This window comes from Giraffa tippelskirchi, chromosome 3 (assembly GCF_054371585.1).
Source record: "Giraffa tippelskirchi isolate mGirTip1 chromosome 3, T2T-mGirTip1v1.2.pri, whole genome shotgun sequence".
Taxonomy (NCBI): Eukaryota; Metazoa; Chordata; class Mammalia; order Artiodactyla; family Giraffidae; genus Giraffa; species Giraffa tippelskirchi.
Genome location: NC_137277.1, coordinates 153,207,024 through 153,222,216, shown reverse-complemented (window position 1 = coordinate 153,222,216; position 15,193 = coordinate 153,207,024). Strand labels below are relative to the sequence as shown.

General features: G+C 39.2%; 1 protein-coding gene across 1 annotated transcript in view; it reads left to right on the top strand.

Moving 5' to 3' along the window:
* The window catches only part of DYTN (dystrotelin), a 71,633-nt gene that overhangs the window by 51,367 nt on the left and 5,073 nt on the right, over positions 1-15,193 (top strand). Inside the window, 3 exon segments of the mRNA XM_081574989.1 lie at positions 1,257-1,269; positions 5,083-5,225; positions 6,709-7,222. Of these exon segments, the coding sequence (XP_081431115.1) occupies positions 1,257-1,269; positions 5,083-5,225; positions 6,709-7,222 (670 nt within the window).

Sequence of the window (15,193 nt, the reverse complement as noted above, 5' to 3'; positions counted from 1 at the left end):
ATCCTGTTGTCATTCCTTTAGAAGACAGAATTCCTGGCCCTCATTAAGAAGGATCCCTGAGGGAAGACCTTAGTTTGCAGGCACAATACTTGGTATCTAGTAGATGCTCAATAAATTAATGTATAAATATATGTTAATAAATATGTATTAAAATAAAAATGCTGTCAATAAATTTATTGAGCATTTAATATATGTGAGTGTGTATATATAGCTTCATCATATATAAACCCATATATATATGTATATAATGAGATGTGCTGCATAATATAAACATATGATAGATAAGGAACATTTAAAAATTCTATGAAAAGAAAGTTAATAACACTTTTAAAAACAACTTAATGCTAAAAACAATGATCTTTTTTTCTTTGTCATGATGTCAGTTCAGTTCATGTCAGTCTCTCAGTCATGTCCGACTCTTTGCGACCCCATGGACTGCAGCATGCCAGGCCTCCCTGTCCATCATCAACTCCCAGAGCTTGCTCAAATTCATGTCCGTTGAGTCAGTGATGCCATCCAACCATCTCATCCTCTGTCATCCCCTTCTCCTCCCGCCTTCAGTCTTTCCCAGCATCAGGGTCTTTTCCAATGAGTCAGTTCTTCGCATCAGGTGGCCAAAGTATTGGAGTTTCAGCTTCAGCATCAGTCCTTCTGATGAACGTTCAGGACTGATTTCCTTGAGGATTCACTGGTTGGATCTCCTTGTAGTCCAAGGGACTCTCAAGAATCTTCTCCAACACCACAGCTCAAAAGCATCAATTATTGGGTGCTCAGTTTTCTTTACAGTCCAACTCTCACATCCATACATGACTACTGGAAAAACCATACCTTTCACTAGACAGACCTTTGTTGACAAAATAATATCTCTGCTTTTTAACATGATATCTAAGTTGATCATAGCTTTTCTTCCAAGGAGCAAGCATCTTTTAAGTTCATGGCTGCAGTCACCATCTGCAGTGATTTTGGAGCCCCTAAAAATAAAGTTTCTCACTGTTTCCATTGTTTTCCTATCTATTTGCCATGAAGTGATGGGACCAGATGCTATGATCTGAGTTTTCTGAATGTTGAGTTTTAAGCCACTTTTTTCACTCTCCTCTTTTACTTTCATCAAGAAGCTCTTTAGTTCTTCTTCACTTTCTGCCATAAAGTTGGTGTCATCTGCATATCTGATATTATTGATATTTCTCCCGGCAATCTTGATTCCAGCTTGTGCTTCATCCAGCCCAGCATTTCACGTGATGTACTCTGCATATAAGTTAAATAAGCAGGGTGATAATATACAGCCTTGCTGTACTCCTTTCCCAACTTGGAACCAGTCTGTTGTTCCATGTCCAGTTCTAATTGTTGCTTCTTGACCTGCATACAGATTTCTCAGGAGGCAGGTTAGGTGGTCTGGTAATCCCATCTCTTGAAGAATTTTCCACAATTTGTTGGATCCACACAGTCAAAGGCTTTGGTAGAGTCAAAAAAGCAGAAGTAGATGTTTTTCTGGAACTCTGTTGCTTTTTCAATGATCCGACGGAGTTGCCGTTTAATCTCTGATTCCTCTGCCTTTTCTAAATGCAGCTTGAACATCTGGAAGATAAGGAAAGTAAATTAGAAATAAACTTAAGGAAAATAGTATAGAAATAAAAAGGCATTTTTGAAACACAAAATGTAGAAATAAAAAGGAAACTTTGAAATTTAATTCTTAAATAACTGAGGCAAGAATTCTGTCTTAAGGAATGACAACAGGATACAGGAATGCAAGGAATGATTTGTCCTTTGAAACACAATAAGAGTATCTCAAGCTATTGTTTTAAACTAAATGATTTCATTTTATATACTTCATATCCACTAAATACACCATTGGTCTCCTAGTAAAGTATTTATCAACACAATACCAGTGTGAGCTTAACTAATGAGTAAAATCTATGTGAAGGCTTTATCTTTGTTCCTGTTTACACCATTATGTTCATCAAAGATTTGGATATCTAGGTTGCTTCCATGTCCTGGCTATTGTAAACAGTGCTGCAATGAACATTGGGGTACACGCGTCTCTTTCAATTCATGGAAGCAACCTAGATGTCCATCAGCAGACGAATGGATAAGGAAGCTGTGGTACATATACACAATGGAATATTACTCAGCCATTAAAAAAAATACATTTGAGTCGGTTCTACTGAGATGGATGAAACTGGAGCCCATTATACAGAGTGAAGTAAGCCAGAAAGAAAAACAACAATACAGTATACTAATGCATATATATGGAATTTGAAAGATGGTAACGATAACCCTATATGCGAGACAGAATAAGAGACACAGATGCACGGAACAATTGTATGGACTCTGAGGGAGAAGGTGAGGGTGGGACGTTCTGGGAGAATAGCATTGAAACATGTATATTATCATATGTGAAACAGAACACCATTCCATGTTCGATGCATGTGACAAGGGCTCAGGGCCGGGGCAATGGGATGATCCAGAAGGATGGGATGGGGAGGGAGGTGGGTGGGGGGTCCAGGAAGGGGAACACATGTAAACCCATGGCTGATTCATGTCAATGTATGGCAAAAACTATTACAATATTGTAAAGTAATTAGCCCCCAACTAAAATAAATAAATTTATAAAAAAAAAAAAAAGATTTGGATAAAATTGTAGAGCGCATACTTCACAAAAGTATGTGACATGATACCAAAAGGCATAAATAATAAATCAAAATAGAGTCTTAAATCACTAAGATGCTGCAGTCTGAAATAGGGGGGCAATTAATAAAGACTAAATTCTAAAAGATCAAATGTAAATCCTATAATTATAGGCCCAGTTTCACAGTAAATAGTGTGGAAAGGCTTAAGATATATAGTCAACTATAAGTTCAATAACAGCCCACATTGTGTCCCTGATTATTTAAAAAGCAATATAGTCTCAGTCTACATTATAAGAAAGAGTATCATTCAATTACTAGTTATCTATTTGTTGCTCTCTACTGGGTGCTGATCAAGGAAAGTAGCTATCACTACTCTGTGCATGATTTGCCTTGTGAATATTTGTGTTCTATTTGAAGGCCTCCTACATGGGAGATTCAAGCTCCTTAACTTCAGAAAGCAGAGCTACATATAAAGATCTAATTTAGAAAGACAGATTTCAGATCATTTGAAAGGAATTATTTCTCAAATAATCTGAACCATGTTAGCAGTGAATATTTGCCTGGAAATATGGGCACTAGGTAAATTATGTTCACCAAAAGCTCTTTATGATAATTTCTCCATTAAAAAAAAAAAAAAAAGACAGAGTCAGAAAAGAAATGCAGACTTTCCCTACTTTCACCTGGATTGTCAAAGGATGGGAATGTGTGTCTATGAGCTGTTCAAATATGGTGGATGGGCCAGAGAGGAGGAAGGAGGTGGCAGTGATGGGCAATACAGGAGAAAATGTATGTCATTACTGGTCATAACAAGCACAACACTCTACATATAGAGAACACTGTCTAGAGAAGATTTTGGAAAATGTTTCTTTGTTGTCTGATATATATATATATATATATATATATATATATATCAGCTGACTCTTTTCTGAAAAGTCCATCATAAAGATGTACTTGAAATTCTAATTACAATCAAAGATTTTAAAGTCAAACTCTTGTTCCACCTGTGTGGCTATCTGGAATTTTGAGGGCCATCTTTTAGAGATGCCTGCTTTGGATATGAACCCCAGCTAAATTCCAAGTCCTCTCCAAGATCTGTGACAATTAAAAATTTCAAAGGCTCTAACACTGAAAATGTTTGTTTTATTTCCTACCAGGGAATCAATTTCCACAAATTCCACAAATAGAACAGTACTGGTCAAAGAATAAGATTGTACTTTAAAAAGCCAATTTTACTAGTATATGTACTTTGTAACAGGAACTGTTTTAGGCGTGGGTTTGGGGATATGACAAAAAGCGAAATAGAAAAAAAAAGTTGCCGGAATAAAGACACAATAAGTAATTATTAAGTAATAGAATAAGTAAAATAGGAGTGAAGTAACAAGTAAAGCAGGTAGTGTGTCATAAACGTGACTATCCAGAAGTCTGAAGGCTTGAGACTAAGTCAAAATCTAGGATTGTGTCATGTTCTGTAGCAATTAGATGTGGCAAAAATCCATGGAGACAAGGAGATGGGAAGGAATAGGGAAGGAGGTGGGAGATGATGGAGGTGAGGTTGGGGGTTCTGGTTTGCAGTTTCAAGTAGAGCAGTGAGGGAGAGCCTCACTGAGGGTATGATGGTGAGTGGAAGCTTAAAAATGATGGGATGAGTTGAGCAAAAACCTAGGGGAAGTAGAATTCCAGACAGAGGGGCCCAAAAGAACCAACTCTGAGGGGAGTTCAAGCAGTTTCCAAGAGCTCTGTGTGGCTGAAGGGCAGTCAGTGAGCAGGAGAAATTAGAGATGAGGTCAAGGAGGGAAGGGAGAGCCTGGCCATCTTATCAAGTTTTGGCTGCCTCTTTAAGGACTTTGGTTTATTCTAAATAAAGAGGGGGAAACACTGGAGGATTTTGAGCAGAGGAGAAACATGACCTCCCTCATGTTATGAAAGAATTACTCTGACTACTTGATTCATTCTGAAACCAATGAACAACTAGGCTTAGGATGAGAAGCCAAAACAGACCCAGAATTCACGAATTGCATGATTGTTCCTTCCCTTGTGGTCTTGATCACGTGTTAGGTATTTAGCCATGACATGCATGCTGTCATTCTAAGTGGAGTATTTATGGACAGAAGGATGATGAATAAAGTCAATATTCACATTTAAGGAGCTGCTGAAGGTATGCTGTTAAAAGTAGTCCACAACAGGCATGATGAGTTTCTGAAAACACCTCTAAAAACACTGAAATTCTTGGGAGAATTGTGTATATAGTGGACATGAGAAACAGCGGTACAGGTGAACAGATTAAAGCAGGACTGATGAACGTTAGGTGTTATTAGTAAAGTCCAGGCTTCTCCAGCACCTTCTCGCACAGAGAGGACCCAGAGTACATTTCTCTAGGGCTCTTGCATTTTGCTATGCTGGTGTCTTGCCCTTCCAAGCCACTCAAACCTGTCCTCTTTGCAGGCTCCTTAAGAAGTGGTTAAATACAAAGACAAGTTGCAAGCCATATACGCCTGACAGGAAGAAAAAAGTTGCTGATTTGAAACAAAGATTCATGAACTCACAGTCAATCAGGACAGTCTGTGGACCAAGCTGCAGCTAACGGGACAGGATCTATAGGTATAGAATGTGGGAGACACTGGTCATCTGGACCATCTGGAGGTCTGACCTAGAATACCTGGGCTGAGGGTGGGCTGCAGCCTCAGGCTCTTGTACCTCACTCTGATCAGCCTCCTCCCTTTCCCACTTCTCTCCATACCCTGATCAACTCCCCCTTTCATCAGCCAGCTGATATCTTCCACTTTTCTGAAGGTAGTGCCATTGAGAGAGAACAGCATGTGTACCATTTACAAACAGGAGACCTGGGGCAAAGACATTCTTTGTAGCATTGATTCTTAAACCTTTAGTCTCAGCACCCCTTTTAGATTCTTACAATTTTTTGAGGGTCCCAGAGAGCTTTTGTTTAATTAAGATACAATATTCTGTTGTGCTTTTTTAAAGAATCGTCTTTGTACCATCATACACTGGTCAGTTGGAAATTTACCAAGCTATGCTGAACTTCCTAATGCTCACCCATTTCATTATACAAGATTTTAAAAATCATATTCATTAATATTACCATGAATCTTGTCAGAAAATTCTTTAAGAGTTGGAATGGAGGCAAGCTCATTGTAGTGGATGCAAGTTTTCCAAAATCCTAATGTTTGGCTAAAAGCTCAGCTATTAAAATTGTCCTCACAGAGCTTTGTTTTCCTTACTGTCATAGTCTCACTTCATTCGTTTTTGAAAAAGATGTTTGCCAAATACCAAATTCTAATTTTTTGCATAAGAGACAATTTTTATATTTCAGTAAACATCAGAAATGTTTTATGCATACATCCCATTTCATCACATACAATATTAAGGAGATGTTACTAAAAAAATTAGAATTTTTGCTACACCTTCAAGGATATTCTTTTTTTCTTTTTTATTGGAGTATAGTTGATATACAATGTTGTGTTCATTTCAGGCATATAGCAAAGTGATTCAGTTATACATAAATACATATATTCCTTTTCAGAGTCTTTTCCATAAAGGTTATTACAAGATATTGAATATAGTTCCCTGTGCTATAGAAAGGGTCTGTAGGGAGTCTGTGGACCTGGAGGTTCAGGGACCTCCAGGAGTCTGTGGACCACACTTAGAGAGCTGTGCTTTGTAGGCTGCACATTTCCCAGATTTTATACCTATGGCTTATTTTGAAACCTACCTAAGTAGATCATTATGAACTTTTTATTGTAATATTTTTATCTATCAATCCAATATATCATGACATTTTCAGATTGATATGAACTTTGATATTTTAGAACTTGAACTTTTAGAACCTAGATTTTTCCAAAATTCCTTATGATTATTCCCTGTGATCTTTTTAGAATCTGAAATGTTCTAACTTTTATAGACAGTTTTAGGATGACATTGAATTAGTTGCATAAAATAAAATTGCTAATAATGTAGAGACAAAAAATATTGCATTAAAATTTCCTATTGAAATATTGAAATTTAATACATGATGAAAAAGTAAGAAAAATGTTAATTTATTCATAAAGTAATTTTCTTTATCCAGGCAGTGTTGCAGCCCCTTCATCCTTAATCTTTTTCCTGTCAAAATGTGGTTGCCAAGGGTGACCATGGAAAGGGTGAAGAAAGATTTCAGAAAAGGGGAGGAGGTTCTTCCCAGATCAAGGGTTCCACTGAGGATGGTTCACAACAGGAAACACTTCCTAGGTCCACCATGATTAACGGAAGCCACTGATGTCCAGCACCTGTAAAACATGCTCTACCAAACTCAGGATTACCAGAGGCCATCTCAAAGCTGAGGCCAGCGCAAAGCCCCAGGGCACAAAGCCAAGCACAGAAGAGCTCAAAGAAAACCTCTAGTGCCCTGCCCAGTTCCCAGGAAGGACGGCTGCAGGACATCCCAAAAATTCCTCCTGTTGAAATAACCAGTCTTGCTCTGGCACCAGTGGAAAGGAAAGGGGCAATGAACATCCAGGAGGGGAAGGATGAGCTAGAGGAAGAAGAACAGGAAGAACTGTTGTCAAAACTCACAGATGCCTTCACTCTAGAAGCGCCTTCTGGTAAGATTCTCACAATCACTAGAGATAGTGATGGCCAGGGGGCAGGCTGCCTTTTAAAACACTTGAGTCCATAGTATTAGCCCAACAGCTGCAGTTCATCTAGTGAGTAACAGAGTTGTGAGTCTTTTGGACATTAGTAGCTCCTTTGATGGCGTAGGAAATGGCAACCTACTCCTGTATTCTTGCCTGGAGAGCTCTATGAATAGAGAAGCCTGATGGGCCACAGTCCATGTGGTTGCAAACAGTTGGATGTGATTGAGCGACTGAGCACACATGGACAACCTCTTTGAACTTGATTTCTAGTATTGCCTAATTGATAGTGTTATTGTGAGTCTTAAAGGTGATAAGCCATATGAGATTTTATATAGCACCTGGCACATACCAAGAATTCAATAAATGCCTATTATTTTGTTGTGGCAATTGTCATTATCAATAGTACTAAAACATGTATAACTGGTCAGCCTAATGTGACCCTTTTAAAATGAGAGTAAGAATGATAGTCTTTCTCTGGAGGATAATTGATGAATGTTTCTACAAGTAACATCGTCATCATCATCACCCTTATAAGCTGTGTCTTGTTGCTAAATCCGAGGGTTCTTGCTATTAATACTTCTTTATTATAGCTATTTCTTCTGTTCTGCAGTGACATTGTCTTATTTATAGAAGATTTTGTCATCTTAATATATCTATATCTGTATTTACATCCCTTTCTTTTTAAGATCTTTTATGTTGGAATGAGTCATCTAGAGACCAGTGATAAAATAAAGGTTAATATTCTCATATGTTTTTGCATCAGAGAAGACCTTCCCCAGATATTTCTGAGTTGATGTATTAGCTTACTAGGACTCCCATAATGAAGAATCACAGATCGGGTGGATTAAACAATTAAATTATTTTCCTCACACTTCTGGATGCTAGAAGCTGGAGATCAAGGTATAAGCAGCATTGGTGTCTTCTAAGGCCTCTCTCCTTGGCTTGTTGATGACGGTCTTCTCCTTGTGTTGTCGATGATGGTCTTCTCCTTGTGTTTTCACACCATTTCCCTCCGTGCATGTTCTATAATGGGCTTCCCAGGTGGCTCAGTAGTAAAGAAACTGCTGCCAATGCAGGAGACTTGGGTTTGATCTCTGAGTCAGGAAGATCCTTGGAGAAGGGAATGGCAACCTGCTCCAGTGTTCTTGCCTGGAAAATTCCATGAACAGAGGAGCCTGGTGAGCTACAGTCTCAGTCCATGGGATCCCCAAAAGAGTCAAACATGACTTAGTGGCAAAACAACAAAGTGTCTCTATCTAAATTTCTTCTTTTTTATAAGTCCACTGCATTGGATTGGGATCCAGCCACACAAAGTTCATTTAATTTAATTAACTCTTTAGAGACTCTATCTAGAAATATAGTCACATTTGGAGAGAGTGGAAATGGGACTTTAGTATAAGAATTTAGGAAGGGAAACACGATAGCAGTTGGTGAGCTGTAAGATGGGAACATGATAATGTCAGTTATATATTGAACTTGGTAGAGCCAAGTCAATGAAGTAATTACGGGTAATTCTAAAAATATCTACTGTGAAGAGAGCTGGAGTTATAATCCTGTATTAGAGAAAGTAAAATTACAAAAATGCCAGAAGTATGCTCAGACTGCCTGAGACAAAGACTAGATGAGAACTCCTTGTGCCTGATTCTTAGGCCAACACAAGATTCCACCCACTTATTTCCATCTAAACATCACTGGGGTCATGATGAGTATTCCAAAATAAAGTCAATATCCATTATACCTTTTTAGGAAAATTTCACATAAAAATATGGTTTTTATTTTAGAAACTCTTCTAGAATTTCACATACTCATCCCATTTTTATTTTTTGTTTTTGTTTCTCCAATTGAATTTATGAAAGCTATTGATTTTTAAAATATTAAAAATATTGGGTTAGCCCTCACAAATGTGGTTCATTTCACATTCTTAACAGACTACATCTGCTATACATATTTGGGAGACAATATCCCAGCGCGGCATACTGGCATAAGATGACGGAGTAGAAGGACATGTGCTCATCTTCTTCTGCAAGAATTCCGAAACTACAACTCACAGCTGAACAACCATTGACTGGAGAACATTGGATCTTGCCAAAAAAGATACCCCACGTCCAAGGGCAAAGGAGAAGCCCCAGCAAGATGGCTGGAGGGGCAAAATCACATTTAGAATCAAACCCCTTACCCACCAGAGATGCTCAAAGAGCTCAAACAAACCTTGTGCCCACCAGGACCCAGAGACCCCACAGAGACTGAGCCAGAACTGTGTCTGAGTGTCTCCTGCAAAGGTACAGGTCAGCAGTGGCCTGCCACAGGGGCAGGGGCTCTGGGTGCAGCAGACCTGTGCATGGCATAAACCCTCTTTGAGGAGGTCACTATTAACCCCACCACAGAGCCACCAGAACTTACACAGGAAACAGACTCTTGGAGGGCACAAACAGAACCTTGTATGTACCAGGACCCTGGAGAAAGGAGCAGTGACCCCACAAGAGACTGACCCAGACTTGCCCGTGAGTGTCCAGGAGTCTCCAGCAGAGGTGTAGGTCAACGGTGGCCTGCTGCAGAGCCAGGGGCACTGAGTGTAGCAGTGCCTGCATGGGACCTTTTGAAGGAGGTCACCATTATCTTTATTACCTCCACCATAGTTTGACCTCAGGTCAAACAACAGAGAGGGAACACAGCCCATCCATCAACAGAAAATTAGATTAAAGATTTACTGAGCATGGCCCATCAGAACAAGTCAGTCTCTTTCATCAGGAAGCTTACATAAGCCTCTTATCCTTATCCATCAGAGGGCAGACAGAATGAAAACACCACAGAAAACTAACCAAACTACTCACATGGACCACAGCCTTGTCTAACTCAATGAAATTATGAGCCATGCCATGTAGGGCCACCCAAGACAGACAGGTCATGGTGGAGAGTTCTGAAAAACGTGGTCCACTGGGCAAGGGAATGGCAAACCACTTCAGTATCCTTACCTTGAGAACTCCATGAGCACCATGAAAAGGCAAAAAGATAGGACACTGAAAGATGAACTCCCCAGGTCAGTAGGTGCCCAATAGCTGTGGGAGATAAGTGGAGAAATAACTCCAGAAAGAATAAAGAGACGGAGCCAAAGAAAAAACAACACCCAGTTCTGCATATGACTGGTGATGGAAGTAAAACCCAATGCTGTGGAGAGCAATATTGCATAGGAAGCTGGAATGTTAGGTCCATGAATCCAGGCAAATTGCCAAGTGGTCAAACAGGAGATGGCAAGAGTGAACATGGACATTTTCGAATCAGCGAACTAAAATGGACTGGAAAGGGTGAATTTAACTCAGATGACCATTATATCTACTACTGAAGGCAAGAATCCCTTAGAAAAAATGGAGTAGCCCTCATAGTCAACAAAAGAGTCCGAAATGCGGTACTTGGATGCAGTCTCAAAAATGACAGAATGATCTCCATTCGTTTCCAAGGCAAACCATTCAATATCACAGTAATCCAAATCTATGCCCCGACCAGTAATGCTGAAGAAGCTGAAGTTGAACAGTTCTATGGAGACCTACAAGACCTTCTAGAACTAACCCCCCCAAAATTTGTCCTTTTCATTATAGGAGACTGGAATAGGAAGTCAAGAGATACCTAGAGTAACAGGCAAATTTGGCCTTGGAGTACAAAACGAAGCAGGTCAAAGGCTAACAGAGTTTTGCCAAGAGAACGCACTGGTCATAGAAAACATCATCTTCCAACAACACAAGAGAAGACTCTACACATGGACCTCACCAGATAGTCAATACCGAAACCAGATTGATTATATTCTTTGCAGCAAAAAATGGAGAAGTTCTATACAGTCAGCAAAAACAAGACCAGGAGCTGATTGTGGCTCAGATCATGAACTCCTTATTGCCAAATTCAGACTTAAATTGGAGAAAGTAGGGAAAACCACTAGACCTTTCAGGTATGACCTAAATCAAATCCCTTACGATTATACAGTAGAAGTGACAAATAGATTCAAGGGACTAGATCTGATAGACAGAGTGCCTGAAGACTATGGACAGAGGTTCATGTCTTTGTATAGGAGGCAGTGATGAAGACCATCCCAAGAAAAAGAAATGCAAGAAGGCAAAATGGCTGTCTGAGGAGGCCTTACAAATAGCTGAGAAAAGAAGAGAAGCTAAAGGCAAAGGAGAAAAGGAAAGATATACCCATCTGAATGCAGAGTTCCAAAGAACAGCAAGGAGAGATAAGAAAGCTTTCCTCAGTGATCAATGCAAAGAAATAGAGGAAAACAATAGAATGGGAAAGACTAGAGATCTCTTCAAGAAAATTAGAGATACCAAGGAAACATTTCATACAAAGATGGGCACAATAAAGTACATAAATGTTATGGACCTAACAGAAGCAGAAGATGTTAAGAAGAGGTGGCGAGAATACACAGAAGAACTGTACAAAAAAAGATCTTCATGACCCAGATAACCACGATAGTGTGATCACTCATCAGACATCCTGGAGTCTGAAGTCAGGTGGGTCTTAGGAAATATCACTATGAACAAAGCTAGTGGATGTAGTGGAATTACAGTTGATCTATTTCAAATCCTAAAAGGTGATGCTATGAAAATGCTGCAGTAAATATGCCAGCAAATTTGGATAACTCAGCAGTGGCCACGGAACTGGTAAAGGTCAATTTTCATTCCAATCCCCAAAAAAGGCAATGCCAAAGAATGCTCAAACTACTGCACAACTACACTCATCTCACATGCTAGCAAAGTAATGCTCAAAATTCTACAAGCCAGGCTTCAACAGTAGGTGAACCGTGAACTTCCAGATGTTCAAGTTGGATTTAGAAAAGGCAGAGGAACCAGAGGTCAAATTGCCAGCATTTGTTGGATCATAGAAAAAGCAAGAGAGTTCCAGAAAAACATCTACTTCTGCTTTATTGACTGTGCTGAAGCCTTTGACTGTGTGGATCACAACAAACTGTGGAAATTTCTGAAAGAGATGGGAATACCAGACCACCTGACCTGCCTCCTGAGAAATCTGTATGCAGGTCAAGAAGGAACAGTTAGAACTGGACATGGAACAACAGACTGGTTCCAAATTGGGAAAGGAGTACATCAAGGCTGTATATTATCACCCTGCTTATTCAACTTATACGCAGAGTACATCAAGAGAAATGCTGGACTGGATGAAGCACAAGCTGGAATCAAGATTGCCAGAAGAAATATCAATAACCTCAGATACACAGATGACATCACCCTTATGGTAGAAATTGAAGAACTCAAAAGCCTCTTGATGAAAGTGAAAGAGAAGAGTGAAAAAGTTAGCTTAAAACTCAACATTGATAAAACTAAGATCATGACATCTGGTCCCATCATTTCATGGCAAATAGATGGGGAAGCAATGGAAACAGTGAGAAACTTTATTTTCTTGGACTCCAAAATCACTGCAGATGGTGACTGCAGCCATGAAATTAGAAGATGCTTGCTCCTTGGAAGAAAAGTTATGACCAACCTAGACAGCATATTAAAAAGCAGAGACATTATTTTGGTCCAAGGTCCATCTAGTCAAAGCTATGGTTTTTCCAGTAGTCATGAATGGATGGCAGAGTTGGACTGTAATGAAAACTGAGCACCAAAGAATTGATGCTTTTGAACTGTGGTGTTGGAAAAGACTCTTGACAGTCCCTTGGACTGCAAGGAGATCCAACCAGTCTATCCTAAAGGAAATCAGTCCTGAATATTCATTGGGAGGACTGATGCTGAAGCTGAAACTCCAATACTTTGGCCACCTGATGAGAAGAACTGACTCATTGGAAAAGACCCTGATGCTGGGAAAGATTGGAGGCGGGAGGAGAAGGGGCCGACAGAGTATGAGATGGTTGGATGGCAGCACCGACTCGATGGACATGAGTTTGAGTAAACTCCGGGAGTTGGTGATGGACCGGGAAGCCTGGTGTGCTGCAGTCCATAAGGTCGCAAAGATTTGAGCATAACTGAGTGACTGAACTGAGCTGACTGATCAATTTGATACCTAAAAGTTCCATGCATATTTTAAGTAGCTTTACCAAGGTCTATGCATATAATTGGAGCTTCACTGATAGTTCAGCTGGTAAAGAATCCGCCTGCAATGTAAGAGACCCCAGTTCGATACCTGGGTTGGTAAGTTCCCCTGGAGAAGGGATAGGCTACTCACTCCAGTATTCTTGGGTTTCCCTTGTGGTTCATATGGTAAAGAACCCGCCTGCAATTCATGAGACCTGGGTTTGATCCCTGAGTTGGAAAGATCCCCTGGAGGAGGGCATGGCAACCCACTCCAGTATTCTTGTCTGGAGAATCCCCATGGACAGTGGAGCCTGGCGGGCTACAGTGCATGGTGTCACAAAGAGTCGGAAATGTCTGAGTGGCTAAGCACATACATATAAATGGAGGCTTCACTGGTGGTTCAGCAGTAAAGAATCAGCCTGCACTGCAGGAAATGCAGGAGGCACACGTGGGAAAGATCCCCTGGAGAAGGAAATGGCAACCCACTTCAGTATTCTTGCCTGGGAAATCCCATAGACAGAGGACCCTGGCAGGCTACGTTCCATGGGGTCTCAAAGAGTCAGACATGACTTAGCAATTAAACAGCAGCATATATATATATATATATCAATACATGTATATATTGATATATCTATATATACACCCATCATTAGATCATTAAAAGGGAAATCATGAAAAGGCAAAGTTTATTTTTAAATTCAGATGATGCAATAATGTAAAAAGATATGATTAGCATTATCCAATCTCATAGATAATATAAAAAATATATATCTCAAAAAATGTACTTGTTTCCATTTACAGTAGCACCATTGAGATGCTTCTGCAGGAAGAATGCATTATTATACAAATATGCTTATGATATTAGCAGGAAAGTACACCTTTCCCTTTTTGTTGTTATGTTGCATTGTATACTTTGTGATAATTCAGCAAGTACTAACTATAAGGTTTAAATTTATTGTTTTATTTCTTTTACATCATTTTAATTTCTTTGAGGTTTTTAAGCATAGGATCTATGTATACCTTCATGGCTACTTTTTACATTTATTTAACACTGCCATTCTTTACTCAAATGTTTCTTATTAAGTTTGTATCCTCGTTCAGTGATGTATTGAATATAATCCTGTTTGTAAACTCAACTTAGCCATTATTGATATGGATTATAAAAATACCCCCTGTAATTTGTACATAATCTATGCATGCCTACCAAAATCACACCAAATGTAATCACAGATAGAAATGTGATAACCACACTTATGAAGATGTGGAAAGGCAAACAAACTAAATTAAGGTATTGGTCATTTTTATTTTATTTCTATCTCTGTTACAGATGCATCAGATAATAGCAGGAAGTTTCTAATCATTTTACTGCCCTAATTTTTTTTTATTTGAGAATTGTTAGAAAAACTAGAAAGATCTATAGTTTTTAACATACTGCTTTCCTCAGACTATCAATATATTCACTCAGTGTTGTGATTATCCTAGTAGCTGACTAGCCTTCTGAGTTGGAGCTTTGCTAAGAAGTCAACATATTTTGGAAATTAAGATGAATTTTATATGACTATATGACTCGGGCTTCCTGGATGGTGCTAGTGTAAAGAATATACCTGCCAGTGCAACAAAAATGGCAAGCTTCATGGTCAGTTTGGGCATAGTTGTTGACGTAACTGAATAGAGTCATTCAGTATCAAGATCTAGGATAGTAGAATTTCAGGAGACTCTGAGAACTTACTGGAAAAGAGGAAGTGTATAGAAGGGGCTCCCCAAACCTCTTTAAATTCCAAATGTTGGATTGAAAATCAGCGGCAAATGATTTGTTCAAACTTGCAGTAAAGAAATTAGATTTGAAAGAGCATCTAACACTATTTATTTTTATGGTGACAAAAAAAGGACAGCACATTCTAGTCTTACTTTCTCATTA